The 15,881-nt window shown below is 37.6% G+C and overlaps 2 protein-coding genes across 2 annotated transcripts; both read left to right on the top strand.

Moving 5' to 3' along the window:
• The first annotated feature begins 851 nt into the window (after positions 1–851).
• On the top strand, positions 852–9,428 carry LOC113068436 (thrombospondin-3b-like). Its single transcript, XM_026241224.1, is given in 22 exon segments — positions 852–1,058; positions 1,200–1,453; positions 2,221–2,323; positions 3,015–3,097; positions 3,349–3,389; positions 3,836–3,839; positions 4,224–4,361; positions 4,452–4,526; positions 4,647–4,799; positions 5,039–5,149; positions 5,462–5,569; positions 5,738–5,897; positions 5,983–6,101; positions 6,788–6,840; positions 7,052–7,071; positions 7,074–7,244; positions 7,601–7,779; positions 7,928–7,976; positions 8,115–8,311; positions 8,712–8,884; positions 9,001–9,140; positions 9,262–9,428. Coding segments are annotated over 22 exon segments (2,592 nt in total). The 5' UTR covers positions 852–853; the 3' UTR covers positions 9,318–9,428.
• Positions 9,429–11,652: 2,224 nt separating this feature from the next.
• LOC113068242 (cyclin-dependent kinase 5 activator 1-like) lies at positions 11,653–15,503 on the top strand. Its single transcript, XM_026240901.1, has 2 exons — positions 11,653–12,132; positions 13,834–15,503. Exon 2 carries the CDS (start codon positions 13,960–13,962, stop codon positions 14,917–14,919), a length of 960 nt encoding a protein of 319 aa, XP_026096686.1. The 5' UTR covers positions 11,653–12,132; positions 13,834–13,959; the 3' UTR covers positions 14,920–15,503.
• The last annotated feature ends 378 nt before the right edge of the window (positions 15,504–15,881 follow it).

Raw genomic sequence — 15,881 nt, 5'->3', positions numbered from 1 at the left:
GTTTTGAGCTGTTCGTGTCTTTGAGAGACGGGAACTTAACTGGATTATATAGCCTATTATTCGGTTTATTCAACACTATCTGATGGACTTGGTTCAAGTCTTTTTTTTTTAATGGTCCTACTTTATTCATTATGGCATGTTCAGAAACAAAAGTTATTTTCTACATTGCATTTAATTGTTACAATAATAGCATAATAATATTTTGCACAACAAATAATTGGCTCAAAATGATGTCGGTGTCCTTCCAATGAAAAGCATATCAATAGAATTATAGGGAAGAAAAATAAAGGACGATATGTACAATGTCATTTATCTGGAGAGACAGAGAAAGCTTCGGTTTCGTTTGTGCTGGCGACTGTAAAAGTAACTAGATATTTTACAGTTTACTGGAGTCATAAATGCTTAGATGTAAATTACATAAAATTACATAAAATCATATTTAGTTCAACAACCCCCCCCCCCCCCCCTCCAAAAAAAAAAGTTCAAAGTTGTCTCAACTCTTGTCTCATCTCAAAGATTTTGAAATTGAACAATATATTGGAAATGTAAGGGTTTGGGAGTTCCCAGCATGCACTGTAGAAATAATTAATGTAAAATAAAATAAAAAATAATAAAAATATTCTAATTATTATTTCTCCTAAATTGAAAAAGGTAATTTGCTTGAAGGTCAAAAACTCAGTAGAGTTTGGAGAGAAGCCAACAAACACCATGTTATGTTATATAATAATTTATTTACAAATTATTTTAAATCTGTTATAGCCTAAGCTTAGAGTCATCTTACTGCACATGTGTTATCTGTGCCTGTGTCGTGTCTGTCGTTATCTGTGCCTGTGTCGTGTCCTCTCTTCTAGTGATGAATGTCCTGGAGCTCCATGATGCACGTCAGACTGCTGCAGCTATAGAGGATCTGTCTGGAGCTCTGCAGACGGTCGGAGATCTGTACATCATCTCCACCTTCATGCTGCCACCCAAACTCGGCGGCGTTTTGTTTGGCCTCTACGATAAAGAGGACAACAAGAAATACCTGGAGGTTGCTGCTGTAGGCAAGATCAACAAATGTAGGCTAAGTGCTTTTTGGTCTTATTATACATTTTCAAACATTTCCCCAAATGCAATATGTGTAGGTTCACAATAGTTTAAGTAAGTCTTTGCTTATGATGCCTGTCTTTGGAAAGATCACTTCTCCTTTCTCTCCTCAGTACTGGTGCGATACTTGCGCTCTGATGGAAAAGCTCATGCTGTCAATTTACAAAACCCAGTCCTCGCTGAGGGACGCACCCAATCACTTATCCTCAGAATGAGTGGACTGAGACGCAGGCACATCAACCTAGAGCTTTATGTAAACTGCCGTTTGGTGGACTCTGCTCAGGGCCTCCCTTCACTTTCCGGGCTTCCATCAAAGACAGAATCTGTGGATGTTCGCACCGGACAGAAGTCTTACGCCAGGATGCAGGTGATTTATTTAGCTCAACAATGCATGACAATTGTTTGCAAAGCTGTAGGGCAGATTTAAAGGGACAGTTCACCCAAAAAATGAAAATCTGTCGTATACTCATCCTCGTGTCGTTCCAAACCCATTTGTCAAAAAACACAAATGAAGATATTTTTAGCGAAACCTGAGAAATTTCTATCCCTGCATTAAAAGTCCACACAACTCAAACTTAAAATGTGCATTGATGTTTAAAGACTTTTGTAAACATAATGCATATAAATTGAGACGTTTAATCCAAGTCTAAAGAAATCACTTTATATGATGAACAGATTTAATTTAGACTTGTATTCATACATGCTCCTTAGATTAAACCACTCATATGGGATTCTATTCAAATGGATTATGCTGTATGCTACAATGTCTTTTTGTGCTTTTTGATGTGTGACAATTTTGGTTTTGTTGAGGCAACCAAAATATTATACAGACTCAGATCTGGGCTCTTTTGTGCCAAACACACCTGCCTTAACCAACACCCATAATCTCGCATAGTGTGATGAGTTTTGTATGAGCGTATGTCTAATTATTGTTGTGTTAAATAGATATGCAAATATATGCAGACATCCTCGTGAATGTCTTGTTGTAACAGACTATGCACCTGACTGAAATCACACTCTCTATATGAGCAACAGATGTAAATGTACACAGGTGTGAAGATCAGTGTGTTAAACAGTGAAGTGTGGAAGAAGAGGGATAACAAAACATGTCAATCTTTTTTTCATATGGTTTAGGGCTCAGTGGAGTCTGTTAAACTGGCTCTCGGAGGCTCTCTAGCAACTGCTGGTCTCCTCATTGACTGTCCTGTCCAAGGAGATTCAGCTATCAACAATGCAGGCAAGCACTTTTCTCACGGCATTAGAGGAACCTGTAATGTATTTAAAAAATACTGATGATGACATCATACTTCCCTCTTGTGGCAATGAATGAATACCACATAAATTATTCCTACAATCAATTCATGAATTTTAAATGAATGAATAGAATGGAATCATGAAAAATGTAGAGAATTTGATACACACTACCATTCACAAGTTTTGGATGAGTAAGATTGTGTCATACTTATATTATGCAAGGATGCTTTAAATTTGTCAAAAGTTACATAAAGGCATTTATAATGTTGCAAACTATTTCAATTTCGAAAAATGTCCTTTTGAACATTCCTGGGGAAAAAAAGTGCCACAGTTTCCACAAAAATATGGAGCAGCACAACAACTGTTTTCAACATTGATAATAAAACGTTTCCCGTGAAGCAAATCAGCATATTAGAATCATTTCTGTAATAATGCTGAAAATTAAGCTTTAATCACTGGAATAAATTACATTTCACAATATATTAAAATCATAATTAAAAAACCAGCCTCAGACTTTTGAAACTAGAAACATTTGATTAAATGTGCCTGTTGTTTCTTTACAGTTGGCAGTGACATTAACACCATTCTGGCTAAATATCAACAAAGATTCAGTCGTATGTGAATGAACTATTACAGCTGATTTATAATCATGCCTGTCATGCCTATATGCCCAGGGGATCACACCAAAGCTCTGATCGGACAGCTGATCATCTTTAACCAGATCATGGGAGAGCTGAGAGAGGATATCAGAGAACAGGTAAGAGAAAGCCATAGAGGAATGAATGAACGAACCGGCTTGGATGTCTTCAGCAGCTCTATAACTGAATATGAGATTTTGTGTCTCACAGGAATAGTTTTCATAAAGCCAGTCTACAAATCACTTGACCTCATAGTTGACTCTGCATATTAAACTTGGACTGGAGGACATATTGTATTACAGACTTCTGTTTTTAATTGGGACCATGCATTTTATAAAATTAAATTCTTTCTACTTTGATGTGTTTTCAGACAAAAGAGATGTCTCTCATCAGAAACACAATTCTTCTCCTGTAGATTGTATATTATTATTATTATTGTTGTTGTTGTTATTATTATTATTAGTGTTTGCTAAGGCAAAAATTACACATTTTATTACTCGAGTTATGCCCCTGTGAAAAAGAATTCCACTTCAGCATACTTTTAAAAAAGAGTACTTATTATAGAAATAATGGATTTTAAAAGAATATACTTATATGCAAGTTGAGTGTAATGGTTTAGACACTCTGTTGCCTGTGAACTGCAATTGAATTATACTATATTATATTAAATGCAATTAGCTGAATGCAGTAAGTAGTACTTCTTTATATGTAATTTCATAATTGTTTATATTTTATTTGAAATGAGGTTAAAGTGCACCGCTGAATGTACTGACAAGCATTTATGAAAAACCGAAATATACTTTAATGTGTTCTATTGTAATTGTATTTCATGTATTTAAATATGTTTTTAATTACAGATTTGTAACAATGTAGTAGTACATTTAAAATATATAGAACTATAGAAGCGATATTGAATATTACCATTAAATTTATAATCACATGCTTTATGTGTGCTTTAGTATGTTAGTCAACATCAAAATAAGTGTATTTCTTTAAATCACAACAACAGATTAGTAAACATTTTAAATGTACTTTAAAGTAAATTTGATTTGACATGATTAAGAAGTTAACTTTTTTTGATGTGTTAAGAAACATAAAAGTGTAATCTCACTAAGTTCTCTGCAATTAGCCTTTTATTTCATTGATATAATATTTAAAGTACGCCTCAAGTGCACATTTAGAACAAATCAGTGAATTTTTTTGCTTTACTTTTCTTTTTTCTCTCAATATCTGTCTTTGTCCTAGTGCGCTGCTCAGCCCTGTTTTTCTGCAGAGTTGTGTGTGAACACAGCTAAAGGCTTCACCTGTGAGTCCTGTCCCATAGGATTCACCGGTCCAGCACTCAGGGGGGTGGGTCTTGAGTTTGCCAAGAGCCACAAGCAGGTAAAATGTGTCAAAATCCAAGTACAACAGAATTTTACTTTGAAGTGAATATTCTTTTACTGTGTGAATGTTTTTATTTTTAGTTTTCAGGAATGTGTTGATATTGATGAGTGCACTGAGCACTCTGGTTCCTGTGTGCCCAACTCAGTCTGTATTAATACAGTGGTGAGTAAACTGTCAAAATGTGCATATAAATAATAAACTCTAGAATCTGCGAGTTGCATAGCAGCCATAAGCACTGAAATTGAAATGTAAAACTGAAACGAAATGCTCTTTTTTTCATAGGGATCGTTCAGGTGTGGCCAGTGTAAAGCAGGATTTGTGGGTAATCAGACTGCAGGCTGTTTTGTACGGAGGACGTGTGAAACTCTGAGCTATAAACCCTGTGATGTGAATGCACACTGTGTGATGGGCCACAGCAGTGATATTTCCTGTGTGGTGAGAATCTAAAAACTCTAAAAACTTCATATAGTAAATCCAGACAATTTCCCACCTGAAAATAATGAATCCAAAATCATTCATTTGATTTGAAAAGACATGCAGTTCTTAACTGAGACAACAAATTCTTTCATGTTTTTTTTTTTTTTTTGTAAATCCTTGCTTTTTTCAAAAACTAAAAAAGAATAACCAGGAATTGTCCAAATAGCTGATTTTTCTCTCCATTTTGTGTCTTGCAGTGTAACGTTGGCTGGGCAGGTAATGGGGACATCTGTGGTCCAGACTCAGACATTGATGGTTACCCTGATGGGCCTCTTCCATGCATTGACAACGACAAACACTGCAGAGCGGTACACATTCAGTTTTAAAGAGGGAATTCATTAAGAGTGAATTGCATGTTGGGGTGTAAAACCGGTCCAAATAGCACCTGTTAAATTGGATTGCAAGTAGGTTGTATGCATTAAAAAAGTGGCATGACTGTTTACTGAAATTGCCCCATTTTAGCTTTTTGAATGGTATTCTGCTTAACTGATGACCGTTTTCTGTCAGCAAAACATAAATACTTTATTTCTGTTGTGAGTTTGGTATAATATGCATATTAAATGTATTATCCCTTAGATAATAATATTAAATTGAATAATAATTTTAATATCCCTGTGCAGGACAACTGTGCAAATACCCCAAACTCTGGTCAAGAGGACACAGATGGAGATGGGATTGGTGATCAGTGTGACGAGGATGCAGATGGAGATGGAATTAAAAATGTTGAGGTTACTGATCAAGTGATGAAGAATTTTTAAAATACTTGAGAAATAAGCATTCAGTGCCAAACTGTTTTCACTTCGACTTGAAAATGTATTTTTTTTTTATTATTTAGGAATAAATTGTCCATGGGGCAGATTCTAAGCAGTAGCTATTTTAATTTTGCATGTATCCAGGACAACTGTCGCCTGGTACCTAATAAGGACCAGCAGTACTCTGACACAGACTCCTATGGCGATGCTTGTGATAACTGCCCAAACGCTCCCAATGGAGATCAGCTTGATACTGATGGCAATGGCAAGGGAGACATCTGTGACAATGATATTGATGGAGATGGTCAGTCCAATTCACTTTTAAATGTTCTGTGGTTTTACGGCATTGTACCACATTATTTGTTCTCACCACTTTATTTTTTTTACAGGCATCCCTAACGTATTGGACAACTGTCCTAAGATACCCAACCCCATGCAGATAGACCGAGATGGAGATGGTGTGGGTGACGCATGCGACAGCTGTCCTGAGGTCAACGATCCATTGCAGGTTAGACAAAGAGAGCTGAATAATGCTAAAGGGAAGTGAAGAGGGCGTGCTTTTAAGGATAAAGCTGAAAGTCATTCATACAGGTTGAGATGTTTAAAAAAAAAAGGCAAGAAGATATAGAAGCTGAGATAGTGGGGTCATCAGGCTGGAATTATACCACGACTGTGATGAGACCCTTGAGCAAGGCACTGAACCTCCAACTGCTCCCCTGGCGCTGCAGCAAAAATGGCTGCCCACTCTGTGTGTGTTCGTTCACTACTCACTGCTGTGTATACAGTATGTACTTGGATGGGTTAAATGCATATGTATGCAGAGCTCAAATTCTGAGAATGGGACACCATACTTGGCCTCATGTCATTTTCACTTTTAAAACTTTGTGTCATCTTTGTAGGAGCCATAATAGAAGTAGCATTCATGTTAATGCCCAGTGAGGTTGTGTATATCAAGAAAAGCAGAAGTCCAAGCACTGAACCTTGTGGCACCCCAGTAACCTAGATGTTAGCTCAGGTTAGGGTTAACTTCTGTTTTTAAGCTAACAAGAGATGAGCACTTGAATGAAAGCTGTTATGTGTACCAAGATTTCTTCCATAATTATTTTTAAAAGACATAAACAATAGTGGCACTAGCAACGCTGCTTTTCAAATATGAATTTAATGACTCATTTCCGTTTTTTGCTGTTTTTGCAGTCTGATATGGACAATGATTTGGTGGGAGATGTATGCGATACAAACAAGGACATGTAAGTACTTGTGTAAATAAATACTTATTTTACATAAGAACAGGTGTAGTGATTTTCACTGTTCTCTTAAAGTGTTATACTTGATTTAAGTTAGTTTCCTTTCGATTTATGTCAGTTCCATTATTCTTATTGCAGTGAGATTCATTACTCAGGAAAATCTGCTTGTCATTCATTAATTTAAGGACTATTGAAAAAGATTCTCTGTGTGCAGGGATGGTGATGGATATCAGGAAAGCGGGATAACTGTCCTGAAGTGCCTAACAGTTCTCAGCTGGACTCAGATAATGATGGCATTGGGGACGAGTGTGATAATGATGATGATAATGATGGAATTCCAGATATCCTTCCTCCCGGCCCAGATAACTGCAGACTTGTTCCCAACCCCAACCAAAAAGATACTGATGGTGTGATGCGTAATTCTTTGTTTTTGGAAAACATACCAGCATACTAATAAAAGTAATATCTCTGACTTCTGGAGGTAATGAAGTTTGAGTTTTTACACAATATTTGATAAAAAAAAAAGAACTTACTTCTGAGATTGTATCTGGACCATACAAACTTGTTATTTAAAAAAAAAAAAAAAAAAAAAAAAAAAAAACATATATATATATATTATATGCAGTAATTATATGCAGTAACCAGTATACTAGTATAATTTCCCAAATACACCTTACATATTCTGTTACATACTGTATTCTTATTGTCTTACTGATTCAATTTAGAAATTAACATGTTTGTTTTGTACCTTCTCTCACATCAGCCAATGGAGTTGGAGACATGTGTGAGAAAGACTTTGACAATGATAAAGTGACTGACTTGTTGGATGCGTGCCCTGAAAATGCAGAGGTCACTATGACAGATTTCAGGGCGTTCCAGACGGTCATTCTCGACCCAGAAGGAGACACTCAGATCGACCCCAATTGGGTGGTAGTAAATAAGGTTATCATTAAACCCAGATTATCATTTACAATAATTACAATTTTAGGCTTTTATTTTATCAGCTATTCTCTGAGCTTTTACTATATTTGTGTGCACACTGGAGAGAAAGTCTGTGAGGAATTATAAAACAGCTTTGGTGTTTTTCTAGGGAATGGAGATTGTGCAGACCATGAACAGCGACCCTGGTTTGGCTGTGGGTATGTTTCTAAACACATTTTCATAGAGACTCAATAAAATTTCTATGTGTCTTTTACATTTATTTCTACTTCAGCAGGCTGACAGACATCTCTGTGTCTCAATGGCTGTATTAACTATTTTTTTATTTTTTTATTTAGGCTACACAGCATTTAATGGTGTCGATTTTGAGGGCACAATCCACGTGAACACGGCCACTGATGACGATTACGTGGGCTTCATCTTTGGCTATCAGGACTCTTCCAGCTTCTATGTGGTGATGTGGAAACAGACAGAACAGACGTATTGGCAGAATTTACCTTTCAAAGCCTCAGCTCAGCCTGGACTACAGCTTAAGGTGAGAGTAACGCAAAATATAAATTCAAATGAAGGCTGTCAATCGATTAAAATATGTAACTGAATTATACACGTCATATGCAGGTTCATCTTAATTACATGTGAATATTTGCTGAGAAAAGCAAAGCAGGGAAATAACATTATTGTGATAGGTGAATAAAGCAGTGAATAAAGGAAAAGTACAATGTGTAGCACTTTTTAAGAATGTGAGACAGGAATCTGGAGGAAAAATAATGGGATCGAGTCATTTAAAATGTAATTTATTCCTGTTATCAAAGCTGAATTTTCAGCATCATTACTCCAGTCTTCAGTGTCACATGATCCTTCAGGAATCATTCTAATATCCTGGTTTCAATAGTGGTTTCAATGCTGAAAACAATTGTGCCGTTTCACTCATCCAGGCAGTGAAGTCTCGGACAGGTCCTGGTGAGTATCTGCGTAATGCCCTGTGGCACACAGGAGACACACCTGGGGAAGTTACTTTGCTCTGGAAGGACCCAAGAAATGTGGGCTGGAAGGACAGGACGTCCTATCGATGGCACCTCACTCACCGTCCACAGGTGGGCTACATACGGTGAGAGCTATTCTGACTTTAAACTTTAAGAGATACTCAAAACATGCAATGTTTATCTGTTACTACTAAATCTTGGAGAACTTTTTCTGACTGGATTCTCTATATTTGTGCTGTAGATTGAGATTGTATGAAGGTACAGCCCTAGTGGCAGATTCAGGAGTCGTGATTGACACGACTATGAGAGGAGGGCGGCTGGGCGTCTTCTGTTTCTCTCAGGAGAACGTCATATGGTCTAATATCAGCTATAGATGCAATGGTAAGTAGCATAATTTGAGAAGTATCTGAGGATCAGTTTGACAGTTGTCTGTGTTTTTGTATGCAGCTCAAAATCAGTGTTTGGGTGTCTCAGATTGACTCACTTTTTTTATATTGCACAGATTCCATCACAGATGACTTTATTCTGTACCAGAAGCAGATGAATGTGAGGACATAAGCATCTCCTCATCTCAAGAAGCTACGTCTTACTGTGTGCTTGTATATATGTGTGTTTGAAGTGGTAAATAAGTTGTCTGCGAATTTGACGGCTTGCAATAAAATAAGTTTGTCCATGAAAAATATGCATAGTCGTGTTTCATTGTAAACCCCCATAATGTCTTGATTCAGTGATTCAGCACGGTTTTCCCGCCCTGTTCCATACAAAGCCTCTTTAATCCAAAGAGACTAACTGTGAAGTTTTGTTCATTTCAGTACCATGGACAGGGCTGTACTTATTTGCCATGCAGTGTGCTGCAAGAAGGAGCCGCAGCAGTATAAGCAAATACATTTGATTTGTGAATCAAATCAGATTATCTTATTTAAATTTCATATACAGCATTCTAACAAGCAATTTGTTTAAAAGAACTACAAAATCACTTTCACATACTCACTGGACCCACAAAGATTACACAAACTGTGACAGTGTATAGACCTACGTTCAATATCTATGGCCCTTTAATATGTAGCATATAAAGATGGGAACTTTATATACTGATGTTTTCTCCTCTCTCATTCGTTTACTCTGTTATTCATTCATGCTTTCACTTTTGGTCAAACATGCTTCAACTGCATAAATTGTAGTGATAGAAGCTTCTCTAAAAGAGTGTCCCAGATTTCAAAATAAACTGTAGATTATAAAATATATTCCTTTACCTAATGAAGTGTGCAGGTACCACTATTCATCCTAGAATTATATGCCATGAAAAACACAAATTCTGTTCTATTGGTTTCTATTGGTCTAAGTGGGAAAATCTTTTTCTTCACATATTGGTCAACAGAAGGAAATTATCCAATTGTTTGGACAGAGAGCAAGTTTCAAAGGGCCCAAAACAGCAAATCAAACAGAGGGGAACATGAAACTTCAACAGCTTTTCAAAAACAATCTAATGTTTTCTCATACAATTTCAATAATAAGACATGGTCATGCTATTTGATGTCAGTTGTAATTTCTCCTTTTTAGAGCAGAGAAAGTAGGGGTCTTCTACCAGCGGAGTTCAAATCAAAGTCACAGCCTATAGTCTTTTAGACTTTCTTGCATTTGACCACTAGAGGGCAGCATACAACTGAATGTAAAATACAACCAACAGAAAATAGCATCAGCAGCATCTCTTTCAGAGTTTGTTTGCTGCTTTGAGATTGCAAATTCAGTGGTCACAACTGTGTCACTGTCTTGCCATAGTGTAAACTAAGGTTCAGTCAGTGTTTAAAACCCCTGTACTTTACATATGTGTTAGCATTTTAGCACATCAAAATTAGTGTAGTGCTTTTAATTTAATTAATTTTAATGACATTATAATAAAGTCCACTTTTCACCCTACTATGTTCTTCTTCTCTCTCTCTCTCTCTCTCTCTCTCGCACACACACACACACACACACACACACACACACGCACTCATCTCTCCCTTCCATCCAGTCGATCTATCACCACCAGGAGGAGAAATGGCTGGACATTTGGTCTGTGGACCAACAGAGAGACTATATAGAGATTATATAGAGAGATTATATTCACAGACCCTTTATCATTGCAAATTGCACCTTTCATGTATTTTCAGTGTTTGACACACTGCACAAATATTAATTTCTATTTATTGATCCCCTGGTCATAAATCCTTTTTACGCTGAAGGGAAGCATGTGCTGTCACCACTAAATGGACAAAAATGTCAGCTCTGAGAAAAAACTCTTATACCCGGCGTCCAAATCACTTCTGTGCAACACTTTTGCAATTCCAAGTTACGCTGTTACTGTAAGCGATCACCAAGACTGCACTTATTTGATAGAAAATACAATATTTAAAAAAATATACTTTTTTTTCTGGTTTGAAGATATCTAAAAATGTAATTTATTCATGTGATGCAAAGCTGAATTACTGTAACAGCATAATTATTAATCCAGTCTTCAGTGTCACGATCCTTCAGAAATCATTCAAGAATATGAAAAGTTTTTTTTTTTTTTTTAATGGTGTGATACATTTATTTCAAGATTCGTTCACTAACAGAAAGTTATAAATGAACGAATAAATAAATTAATTCATTAATGCTGACTCCAACAAAAGTTGTTTGTAGATGCCATCTGAGATTTTATTATAAAATCAAATGGAAGTAAACCATATTAAGTGTGATTTAACTATCCAAATGTTTTGTCAAATGTGTGTCTGAATCCTGAGCACGTGCTGCTGTGTGTGTACAGAGCTGCTGTGTGCAGTGAAAGGGATGATATCAGCGGCGCGTCACATGTCGTGAGGAGGAGCTTCTGCTGAACACAGTGATGTGCAGCACAGAGGACCAGAGCACAAACTCCTCCTGCTGTCAGCACACCCTCATGCTTATGTGCTCAAGTGCGTCTTTGGATAGCCTATATAGATTTTTGACGTGCTTTCTTGTAACCAGCCTAAATATGCTCGAACCACATCAGCTGTTTGTGCAAAGTTCATAAACCGGACTATGAGGGATGGAACTGCTTTGTCATGAAAGTTTGATATGGTGTAAATCCTCCCGTTCAAGTTCATTCGCGTCCAAATGAGGACACTTCACGAGCAGCGTTTCTGGATAATGGACACATTTAAGCAGGAACGACATCAGGGACTTTGTTTGTAACTCGAGCAGACACCGAGAAGAGATCCTGTTGGATGCGCTCAAGTTAAGTCTGTTGACCGATTTTTCGTTAAAGGACGGATTTAATGCAAACATTAATGCGTTCGAGCGCGCGCGCGCGTGTGTGAGGTGCGGGACGCAGTGAAGCCGCAGGGTTGACCTGATGCGCGCCCCCGAACAGGTGAGCAGAGCACTCCCTTAATGACACTCGACCACGGTAACCTAAAGAGTACAGTCACTTTTCTTAAAAAAAACAAAAAGTTAAAATGGAATTCCAATTAAGGTACTTGCCTACTTAAAAACATATTTTTTATTAGTTAGTAAAGTTGCCACTGCAATAAAACTGTTTAATTGAGTGCTGTTGTAGGGTTTTGAATGATACATGTCTGCTAGTGGTTCTGATGACCCTCTAGTCTAAGTTAAATGGGTCAGATTTTGACCTGGTCTCTAAAGGAACTCAGTTGACATAATGAGTAAAATAATACCATGTCTACAAAATTGTTACAGCACTAATCTATGCAAAAAAAAAAAAAAAAAAAAAAAAAATTGTGAAAATGCTTCTGTTTTTATAATTAAATGCAATTTTCATTAAAAATTATACTATTTGAGTGAGAAGGTGAACATTTTCAAGTATTTGGGAAGCAAATTTTGGTTTAGCACTTTCATTTTGTTCCAAACCCTCTGACTTTCTTCTGTGGAGGAATTTTAATATTGTGCGGTTCAAACTTTGTTTTCAGTGCATTTGAAATTAATGTGGACTCTCAGTATTTCAAGCTTCAAAACAGACACAAATATAAAATAAAATGATCTAGTTGCAAACATTAGCAAATTTAGTTCATATACAACTAGCTATTTGAACAGACTGAAATTGAAGTCACTGTATAATTTTTATATTCACCTCCAATGAGCTGTCGTCAGTGAGTCGAACGGATCAGTTAGATGTGTGAACAAATAATTCAGAACAATTTTGTGAACTTGTCATTGAATTCATTGTTTCATTAGAAAGAACAGTCTCAAAAGTGAATCATTCACAACTCAAATATTAATTCTCCGTAAAATATTATAATTACACTGAGAATATCAAAGGACAAGTATCATGAATTAAATTTCTTTAAGATTCTGAATGTTTAAATTTAAACATATTTAAATCCTTTTTTTCACATGAAACTATTGCATGACTTTAGAAGTCTCAGAATATAACATTTTTTCAAACCTTTATGACATTTTTATGCATATTTATGTTTTTTTTTTTGTTGTTTTTTTTTGTTGTTTTTTTACTTGAACACGCCAGTATTTAGCTTTTTTCAGTGTTCCACAGATAAAAAGAAAGGTTTGAAACAATATGACGCAGAATAAATGATGGCAGGATTTGAATTTGCATTAACCAGTATTGACTAATAGAACTTTATTGTAAGTGTTACCCAGAATTTTCATTTTTGGGTGAACTATTCGAGTTAACATGGTAAATGTGACAAACAGACTTATTTAACAGAGTGAAATAGTGACAGATAATCTTTAATATATTTGTCATTGTTTTACATGTTGCTAAATAATTACAAGTAGCATGCATCCTTGACAAAAATATAAAAAGAAAATGTGTTCATATATTTTTCTCTTAAGCAAAATAGTACTTAAAGGCAACAAATACATACATATGTGAGTGAATGAATGAATAAATAAGTTTAAGAATTAGTACTGTATAATTATAAATGGATATTACCAATATAAATAATGCAAAAGGTTTTAATTGTTTGTTCATTTGGGTTACCCAAAACAATACATGCCAGATGCTTTTCTCTCTATTTCTATGAATTTACATTCATTAACTATCATTTAAAGTTGTCACTTATTTATTATAATGCTCTAAATACACTCTTCTCAGGAACTCTTCCATGCTCCTCATCAGCCCAGTCTTGACCTTCCAGATCTCAAACAGTGAGGCACACGCACTTAAGTTTTGAGCCACATCAACGCACACAACTGGTCTCTTCAACACCTCGGTGGACTCATGGGTACCGTACTGTCGCTTTCTCCGGGTCCTCGAAAACCGGGTTATTATGAGAACCGGCCCAGTTCTCTAAGCCATTACCCGAGCCTGAGCAGCCGCTCGCTGAACACTCAAAAGGACCGCAACCTCAAACGCGGCCACTCCATCTTCCTCCCCGCTCTCACCTGGAAACGCCTGGTGGCCTCCACCAAAAAGCGGGGCGAGTCCAAAAAAGCCTATCCTGGAGGTCAAGGGGCCGTCGGGGCTCCTCTCAACAACAATAACATCTACCAGAAGGATGCGGTATTGCACCTCAACCGTGAAAATGTGAAGAAGTCTCTCTCCTGCGCCAATCTCACTAGCTATGATGGTCCTGCGGGGCTGGGGCTGGGCGTAGGGCTGGGTGTGGGATACGGCAAACCGCAGCAGATTTCCTCTGTTAAGAAGATCGCACCTACCTGCACCTCCTCACCGAAGCGTGTGATCGTCCAGGCCTCGACCAGCGAGCTGCTCCGCTGCCTGGGCGAGTTTCTGTGTAGCCGCTGCTATCGGCTCAAGCACCTTTCCCCCGCCGATCCGGTCTTGTGGCTCCGCGCTGTGGACCGCTCACTCTTGCTCCAGGGCTGGCAGGACCAGGCCTTCGTGACGCCGGCCAACGTGGTGTTTGTGTACATGCTGTGCCGCGATGTGGTGGATGGTGACGTGGTGTCTTCAGAGCATGATCTCCAAGCAATTCTTCTTACCTGCCTGTACCTGTCGTACTCCTACATGGGGAACGAGATCTCGTACCCGCTCAAGCCCTTCCTGGTGGAAGCGGCTAAAGAGGCATTCTGGGACCGTTGCCTAGCCATTATTGACATCACCAGTGCCAAGATGCTGCGCATCAACGCAGACCCACACTTCTTCACGCAGGTCTTTGCCGATCTGAAGAGCGAAGGAGGCTGCGCTTTGCAGGACTACGCTAGAGTTCTGGATCGGTGAAAAGAAGCATGAGGCGAATAGTCATCACAAATGCGACAGCTTCAACATCTCACACCGTCATTCCATCATTCTGGCCCCCTTCATACGCCTTGTCACCTAACATTATGAGCCTTGTTTTTGACCGTTCTGCAAGACTCAGAAGCAACATATTTCTGCTGAGTAGATCAGCTTAGATCTGTGAGAATGTCCAGGCTGGTGTATGTTGGTTTGGTGCTGGTCGAACTGTTGAACTACACAGTCTTTTTGGTGTTTACGAAACCGAAAATGGTTTGTGTTATGTTCATTCCTGCTCTTTGAGGGCCAACGTCCTGTAGATTTTAGCTTCAACACACTTGCCTGGAAGTTTCTAGTGAGTTGGCTGACTTTGATTTGCTGTTTCAGACATTTGGAGTTAAATTCTGCAGGACAGTGGTCCTCCAGGAACTAGCTTGGACACCCCTGTTCTATGGCATCACTGCAAAAACACCTTTTTTAAGATTGTAAAGTGGAAAAAGGTTCTTCAGGTTATGAAAATGTTATTTATAATGAGAAACAATGGTTTGTTTGTAAATCGTTCAGTAAAAGGTTGTTTGTGGAACTCAAAATGATTTTTCTGTCATGTCAATACAAACCCATTTGTGTGTGTGTAAACAAAGGGCGTTCCCAACTTTGTCCTTTCTCATTCAATTTCCCAATCTTAAAAATGAAATATAGTCATAATTTAAGGATCAACATCAAAAGGAAGGGATAGACTTTCAATCTGCATAGTAGTTTGTTCGTTGCGTTGTTGTCAAACCAACCTTTTTCAAAAATAGCTATGATTCCTTTACTTAACATTTCAGTTCCTCTACCTTTATGACATTTAGTTTGAGAGAAACTGGAACAGAAACCATCCAACAAAGAGCATTTCAGTGGGAGCGTGTGTGTGTGTGTGTGTGATGGGCGAATCAAACAGTGAGAATCAACAGCTGTTGGTTATCATG

This window comes from Carassius auratus, linkage group LG44F (assembly GCF_003368295.1).
Source record: "Carassius auratus strain Wakin linkage group LG44F, ASM336829v1, whole genome shotgun sequence".
Classification (NCBI taxonomy): domain Eukaryota; kingdom Metazoa; phylum Chordata; class Actinopteri; order Cypriniformes; family Cyprinidae; genus Carassius; species Carassius auratus.
Note: the sequence above shows the minus strand (reverse complement) of the source record. Positions and strands in the feature narration are given on the sequence as shown.